The sequence below is a fragment of the Cryptomeria japonica genome, chromosome 10 (genome assembly GCF_030272615.1).
Source record: "Cryptomeria japonica chromosome 10, Sugi_1.0, whole genome shotgun sequence".
Classification (NCBI taxonomy): Eukaryota; Viridiplantae; Streptophyta; class Pinopsida; order Cupressales; family Cupressaceae; genus Cryptomeria; species Cryptomeria japonica.
In genome coordinates, this window is record NC_081414.1 from 118,914,239 (window position 1) to 118,922,924 (window position 8,686).

At 34.1% G+C, this 8,686-nt stretch overlaps 2 protein-coding genes across 2 annotated transcripts; both read right to left on the minus strand.

The window, feature by feature from the left end:
• Positions 1 to 141: 141 nt before the first annotated feature.
• On the minus strand, positions 142 to 1,425 carry LOC131072619 (probable carboxylesterase 17). Its single transcript, XM_058008844.2, has one exon. The coding sequence runs from the start codon at positions 1,249 to 1,251 to the stop codon at positions 328 to 330; it is 924 nt and encodes a 307-aa protein (XP_057864827.2). The 5' UTR covers positions 1,252 to 1,425; the 3' UTR covers positions 142 to 327.
• Positions 1,426 to 7,020: 5,595 nt separating this feature from the next.
• Positions 7,021 to 8,250, minus strand: LOC131072620 (probable carboxylesterase 17). Its single transcript, XM_058008845.2, has one exon. It carries the CDS (start codon positions 8,090 to 8,092, stop codon positions 7,157 to 7,159), a length of 936 nt encoding a protein of 311 aa, XP_057864828.2. The 5' UTR covers positions 8,093 to 8,250; the 3' UTR covers positions 7,021 to 7,156.
• Positions 8,251 to 8,686: the final 436 nt, after the last annotated feature.

An 8,686-nucleotide genomic window follows, 5' to 3' on the forward strand; every position in this document is an offset into this window, starting at 1 on the left:
ACTTTAAATTATAATTTAAAAAATATAATAATAATTAAAAATTGATTTCACAAAGAATGAACAGTTATTCCTAATGAAATTAAAAGATGATTACTCCTTAATTCACTTCGTAAACAATTTCTTCTGAATTTTACAACCAAGTAAAATCTGTCAACCGACTTTCCTGAATAATTGATTGAACAAGGACAAAAAGTATTACAAGAAAACAGGAGAGTTATAGGTCCAGCAATTATTAGCTAGAACAAGATAGCAGTGCGGTTAGAAACTACTATACTATGCAATTTATTTGACTCAGCTCCACAAAATATAACATCGTGAAAAGTGATTTTAACGGCCATTAATGAAGTCGGAAATGGTGTGTATCAGACGCAGAGTTCCTTCATACTGCGGAAGGATAATGTGATAAGCATGGATTCCACTTTCCTCCACCATCAATTCCGCCTCCTTCCCGCAACTCTTCACATATTCATAAAACATCTCCCCTCTCACTTTAAGTTCATCCTTTCCTGCAAGGGCCACCAAAACCGGCGGTAATTTCAAACCAGGCTTCAGGGGCGAAACCGCCGGATTACAGAATGGATGGTCTCTGGTGGATCCCACCGGGAGACCTATACTCCAGATGATTTTGCACGTTTCAAAAAACATTAACCCCTCAGACTCGACCCTTTCCTCACCCCCAAAGGCGGGGTGGATAGGAATCACTCCCTTCACCACCAATGGCCTCACGTCCACCTCAGCAATCCGCAGTCCGACGTGGTAAACGATATTCCCTCCGGCGCTCTCACCGGCAAGAAAACACCGGTTAAAATCCACGACGGACGGCGACAGCCACTCCTCCGGCGACTCTGCGCGCCCGGAAGCCTGCTTTGCGATCCATTCGATTGCCTCCGTACAGTCATCGTACGCCGCCGGGAGCCGGTGCTCCGGCGCCAGCCTGTAATCTACCGACACAATTATTACACCGGAAGTCTTGCACAAATTGTGAAAAAAAGTGTGGTATTCTACCCAGGCTGTGGAACAAGCTAAGAACCCTCCTCCATGAAAATATATCAGCAAAGGCGGTTTTTCAGCAGCGGTTTCCGGATTGAATATGCGAGCCCAGACGCCCGTTTCCGGATTTATAATGACGTCCTTGGAAGCAACGCCGTGTGTAAAATGTGAAGATGCAGGCAGTGTGGGATGTGGAAGGCGCAGCACAGAGCCATCTGAATAGATCTTCAACTGCCCTTCTACCTCTCGTACAACTTCCATTCTTTCTCTCTTTCCACAATAACATGTGTGGAGAAAATTATATAGTCTCAGCACATGGTCTGCAACAAACCCTCAACATCTCCTTAAGCATCCATTCTTAGTCCTTCCACAAAAAGTAGCCGTGCATTTAAGCACAGCCAATCAGAGGATCGAATCTAGCTGCTTTCTTTATCTTACCCTCCTCAAAAATTAGAAAATTATAAAGGAATAATATAAAAAAATTACGAATAAAACAAATTGTCTCCACACGCGTGTCTATGCGCTCCAAATAGGTAAATCGTTTTCCATTAAGATTAATGTGTTGAAATATCTTCTTGTTGACAAATAATGAAGATAACGATGTCTTTCTTAATTTAGATTAATATTGGTTTATTATGTTATAATTATTGGGAAAAAATAATATCTAGATCATTTATGCATTTTTATTCAGAAAAAACTTCTATTAAATGTTGAAGTTAATTTAGAGAATTACATTTATTATCTATTTTTAATATTTATAATGTGTAATTTATAATTAGTATATTTAGTTTTAGAAGAATATAAGTAAAGTTTATTTAGAGATATCATATTTGTTTATTATTCTATTAAAAAAATTATTATATTACTATATTGTAATTAATATTAAATTATTATAAAAGTATGATAATGTAATTAATATTAAATTATTATTATATTTAAATATATTTTTATTATTATATTTAGCTGATAGGTTATTATTTCGAAGAAACCTCCCACCAAAATGTAATGTCTCACACTTGATTACAATTTATGACATCAAAAAAGTCTGATGGACAGTTTTGCATGGTCTTCATTTTGATGATGTGTTAATTGACGTTGCATCAATCTCAAAGTGCACAGATAAAATGGAACTTGAGGATAATTGCATATAATAAAAGAATTCAATAATGGTGTTCATATTAGTTGGGAGATGTGTTGATAGGAAGATTGCCAAGATCTTCCCTGATCTATGAATCCCTTTCGACATTTGTGATTATTGTACACTGTTAGGATACTGCAAGAAGCGACAATGTCATTAGAGAGATTAATTCTTGGATTAAACCCCAATCTCTCGCTCAAATTTGTAAATTGGGGCCTAAATAGATATGTTGATTATTTCATTTAAAGCCACCCTCAATCTAAGTTACTCTAACTAAGCAATTGGATTATACAAAGAATTCTCGTTGTCTAGTACTGTTATTAGATTTCTACAATCCATGCTAATATTCAGTAACTTGCTTTTGGATTCGATTGTGTAGACCAATTTTTATTATCAATTGAATTCTCGTTGTTGTTAATACAAGCAATTTTTTTATCTTGTTATTTTTTACAAGTTTGTAAACTACCTTTCTATTACTATAAGTACAAAGGCAATATAATTTGTGTGTTGATCAATCCGCTTGTGTTGTCTAATTTTTTTGTCAGTCATTAGGTTCTGTTGAATTTGTTGTGTGGAGCCTGACAAAGCATAATTAGGTTGTTTGTCATAAGGTAAATTTCAACAATCCATGATTTGAAATGGTCTCAACTTAAAGCCCAGACAATTAATTGATAAACCTATGGAATTTTTTGATGTCATTGCATACTCCTTTAAATTGTGTTTAATTTACTTGAAAGGGTCTTCTTTCTTCAAAGCACTTCTTCCTAAGATTCGTTACTTCAAAACACTTTTAATTGTATACAATTTTTGGGATTAAAAATTTACTCATTGTTTGGATATGCGAAAAAAATAAAAATCTATTTAGGGGTTTAAAATCTTAGAAGAGAATCCTATGTATATGTAAATGTAAATATAAGTTTCTCTTTCATTCTCAATTAGGGTTTGAGGGGACATGGGAATACATTTTAAGGATGGTGAAATTTTTTAAAATTATAAATTGTTTTGGGGGCTATCAAATTTTATATATTGATAAGTTTTCAATTTTATGTTTAATCTCCCTTTTTGTTTGTTTATTTTGATATACCAATAGAGGGGGATTTATTGGGCCCTTATAATATCAAAAAATGGATGATACTAGTCCCTAATGGACAACTGAAACTAAATAATAGAAAAAGTAAAGAAAAAAGCATAGAAATACCCAGTGATATTACGTGAGTACAATCTATAGTATTGAAACGAAAACAACACGAACCTAAAGCTTAGTAATAGTAACCTTCCAACCACCCATCCCCAAATTTTCTATTTAAAAATTTTATATTACAAAAATTAATAGCATCTATGACATTAATCATTAAAAACGATCATTTTACCATAACCACTGAAAATTAAAAATCCAAAATTTCTTTTGATGAAGCCCACTATTTTATTTCAAAAAGGAAAACTTGTGTATTATTACAAAGTGTTTCAAGCAAAATTATCAGAGTATATGCTTCATTCTTTAGGTCAAATGGGTGGTTGTTGTTGTTATCGAGAATCTTATGGATGGAGATAGTAAAATTGTGAATTGCAACCTTGTTGTGGTGGATTTCTTGGAAAATGCTTAATCTATAGATTTCATGGGTGCTAAGAAAAGATGGATCCAAATTTCCAAAGAGAATTGAAGATGGCATTGGGAAGAATGAGAAACCAACACATAAGTTCTCCAAATTGAACTAAGAGAAGCAAAGACAGGGCTTCAATGCTTCATCACTGTAGGATGCGAGAGAGGAAAACAAGTGAAGACATGGGAAACGACAAAAAAAAACTCCTTAAAGGGGAAAAAGAAGAAAAATTAGACAATCTCAAATCTCTTTTTCTATCATAATCAAGGATGATGTAGTCATTAATATTGAAACAATAAAATCAAGACTGGACAATGGAGACCTTTATATGTACAATATTTTTTTGGAGAGGTTTGGAATTTTTTCAAACATTTAAATTTGGTTCTAAGAATTTGAAGAAATTGTGCCTTGTGACAGATATGGACAAATACTCTCTTGAAACTTTAACATTTTATTTTGTCACTTCTAAAGTTGTTTAAATTTTCAATTGGATTGAACATTAGCCTCATCCAATCCTACTTCTAAATTTAAAGAATATTTATTACCCAAACCAAATCGTACTATCAACATAACCATTGCACCTTGTTGAGGTGCAAGTGCTAGTTTTATATTTTGGTTAAATTATTTACAAAAGCATAAAAATCTTTTAGTACCAAATTATTATTCCAAGCATGTTTATATCTTATTGTGTACCAAATTTGGGCACCATGTTTTGTAATGGTTTGTGCACATTTTATTGTGTCATATTAGTAGGATGAAGTTCTATCAACCTTTCTCCATTGATCCTTATATTGTTTGGGGACCAAAGCACCCCAATTAGGTGGCATGATAAAAAATAGGTCTAAGTGTGCACGATCACAAGTGTCTTAATGTTTCAATTTTTCTAGAGAGCAGATTCATCACTGTATTAGTGAGAAGAAGTTTTGATGATGGGTTAAGATGATTAAGAATCGAATAGTAAATCCTTAAGGAATCTTCATTCAAATTTATAGATCACAAATGACCCCAAAACCAACTTTGTAATCTTATTCTTGTAACAAGGAGTGGACATACTGTTTTTCATGATAAACGCATACTATAAATGTTTGATTTGCCAAAACATTTGCATGGAATGTCAGTATCATTTGAGCAACAAGTGTTAAGTAGTTGCATGCTCTGATACCATGTTGGAGAAGCCAAGTTATGAAAGCACAAAATAACCTTCCACTAGTCAAATAAAATGAGAAATTGTACAACTATAAAATGAAAACCTTGCATATATACGTAAGGTAGAGGAGGTAGGAAGGTAGGACTAAATGACTAACCACCCCTCCAAAGGTGCAATACATGTATGTTCAAGTGATAAGTATTTGAGCATGTATCAAGTGTTCATGGACTAGATGTCTCAAAAGGTGAGTACATGTGTATCAACCACATGAAATGAGACAAAGGGAAACAATCCCTAAGTAGAGACTTAACTAGTGTGAATAGGACTCTCTAGGTAGGCTAAAAGCTAACTAGTTTGATAATGTCACTATTTACACTAACAACTAAAAATTATGAACAAATCCTAATACCAATGACTAGAAGGATTTGAAGGATTTAAGCATTTCGTCTTCCATTTGTTCATTTGTTTCTATCTTCTCAAGATTGTGAAATTGTAGGAAGGTATTATGTTGCTTTTCCATGTTGGATTCATTGGCCTTCATGGTAATAATTTGTTGCAGTCCATCTTTGACTCTTGAAGGCATGTTGTAGTAGTTGAATCACATCAAGAGTATGTACAATTGTAACTAGAGGTTTCATGATTGTAAAGTGAGTTTGTTGATGCTATATGTAAATGATTTTCTCATGTAGTAGAATAGAAAGTATTTTCTCTCTAGAGCTAGAATTGTTCACATTGTATTAGATTTTATTTAGAGAAAATTATATATGATCAATTTGTATGTGTTTTTTATTATTATTTCTACATATATGAGTGTGAAAATATCTAGATATGTTCACAATTCATGCATCATTATGTGTGTGACATCCATTCTTAGGTGATTATTAGCGAACTTTAAAGATATCTTGGAGTTCTTCGCATAAATTATATGTTTAATTATGGTAAAGAGGCATAAGCTCCCTATTTTTACATCAATTTGGAAGTAAAATATAGTGAATTTTACCTGTTAACAACTATAATTGACACCATAGTATAGAATTTTTTTTAGTTTGATAGGGGTATCAAATACATATTATTTTTCATGGTTTTGATTTTGTTTAGGAACCTTGTTAAATAGATACAATTTTTTTGCATTTGACCATATATGTTCTTGTTTTATTCAATATGTTATAAGATGTTTTTGTTTTTATGTCTCTAGATAAGACATTCTTAATCACACAATGCACCATGGAAGTTGTCACCTTCTGAATAGTTTATCAAGAAAAAATAGATATAGCATTATTTTTTAGTAATAATTTTGTAAAATATACGATTTGTAATATGTTATATATATTTTTCATGTAGAGAATCCACAACTACAAAATGTTATTTAAAATTAATATCTTATTACACATAATTCCTACATAAAGAATATTTAAATTACATTCTAAATTTTAATCTATTTATTTTCCTTATAACATAGAATTATAATAACAAGGTTATTGTGTAGCTGTTTGTGCTCAACATTGACCCTATTATTCATATTATTAATTTTCATCAATAGCGAGCTTTGTTTATTTTTAAAAATGATTGAGATTTTACCAAAAAAATGAAGATGTTAAAATTCTAAATAAGAACAAGATTTAATTATCAAGAAATTATACAATCCTCAATAATAATTTGAATATATCAAAAGTAAAAAGACAGAAATTGTTCTCGCTTCTAGATAATAATGATGCATGTTGTGAAATCTATTATGCATGCAAGGGTCAAAAAGTACACATTTTAAAGAGTCGCTTGATGCCTACTTAAAGATGCCTTGATAATCGTGCGCTTAAAATTACCAATACTTATGCATAAAAAAAAATTATGATCCAAAAATAATAAAAAATGGCAGCTGTGAAAATTATTAATGAACTTTTAATTATCATTTATTAAATTTGTTCCATGTGAAAATTATCATTTATTGATTTTTTTAAAAGTTAATAATTGAATGCTATAACAAATACCTATGTGTTCTCCCCTAATGAAATTCAAAGATAATTAATCTTTGATCTACCTTCCGAACCCATTTATTCTAAATTTTACAACCAAGTAAAATCTGTCACCTGACTTTCGTGAAGAATTGATTGAACAAGGCCAAAAAGTCTTACAAGAAAACAAGAGAGTTGATCGAACAATTATTATTAGCCAGAACAAGATAACAGTGCGGCTAGAAGAGAAATTGCAGTGGGTGAAACAACTGTACTACAGTGCAATTAATTTGACGCAGCTCCACAAAATATAACATCGTGGAAAGTGATTTTAACGGCCATTAATGAAGTCAGAAATAGCGTGTATCAGACGCAGAGTTCCTTCATACTGCGGAAGGATAATGTGATAAGCATGGATCCCACTTTCCTCCACCATCAATTCCGCCTCCTTCCCGCTTTTCTTGAGATCTTCATAAAACATCTCCCCTCTCACTTTAAGTTGATCCTTTCCTGCAAGGGACACCAAAACCGGCGGTAATTTCAAACCAGGCTTCAGGGGCAAAACGGCCGGATTACAGAATGGGTGGTCTCTGCTGGACCCCACCGGGAGAACTATACTCCAGATGAAATTGCACGTCTCTGCAAACTTTAACCCCTCTGCTCTTTTCTCAGACTCCATCATTTCCTCACCCCCAAAGAAGGGGTGAATAGCAATCAATCCCTTCACCACCAACGGGCTCACGTCCACCTCAGCAATCCGCAGTCCCATGTGGTAAACGATATTCCCTCCAGCACTCTCTCCGGCCAAAAAACACCGGGAAAAATCCACGACGGACGGCGACAACCACTCCTCCGGCGACTCTGCGCGCCCCGCAGCCTGCTTTGCGATCCATTCGACGGCCTCCGCACAGTCATCGTACGCCGCCGGGAGCCGGTGCTCCGGCGCCAGCCTGTAATCTACCGACACAATTATTACGCCGGAGTTCTTGCACAAATTGTGAAAAAAAGTGTGGTATTCTACCCAGGCTGTGGAACAAGCTAAGAACCCTCCTCCATGGAAGTAGATCAGCAAAGGCGGTTTTTCAGCAGCGGTTTCCGGATTGAATATGCGAGCCCAGACGCCCGTTTCCGGATTTATAACGACGTCCTTGCATGCAACGCCGTCTTTGAAATGTGAAGATGCAGGCACTGTGGGACGTTCATGGCGCTGCAGAGAGCCATCTGCATAGACCTTTAACAACCCTTCTACTTCTCCCACAACTTCCATTCTTACTCTCTTTACACAATAACTTGTGTGCTGTATGGAGAGAATTATATAGGCTTAGGATTAGTCTTGGCACATGATCTGCAACAACCCCTCAACTTCTTTTAAACATCCATTCTTACTCTTTCCACAAAAAAGTAGCCGTGCATTTAAGCACCGCCAATCGGAGGATCGAATCTCCCTGCTGTCTTTATCTTACCCTTCTCCAAAATATTAGAAAATTATAAAAGTATAATATAAAATTTCCTACTAAAACAAATTGTCCCCCCACGCGCAAGACTACGTACGCCCCAAATAGTCCACTATATATGCTACCTAATCCAGCTAAATCGATTTCCGTTAAGATTAATGCGTTCAAATATCTTGGTGTACGTAAGAGTTGTTGACCAACAATGGAGATAAGGATACGTTTCTTAATTTAGATTAATGTTGATTTATTATGTGATAATTGTGGGGAAAAAAATATCTAGATCTTTGAGGCACTTTAATTAAAAAAAATCTCCTTCTAAATGATATTGAGGTTAATTTTAAGAATTAAGTTTGTTGTAATTATTTATTATTTATCTTTTATAAGTTACTATTGTAATTTAAAGAAAT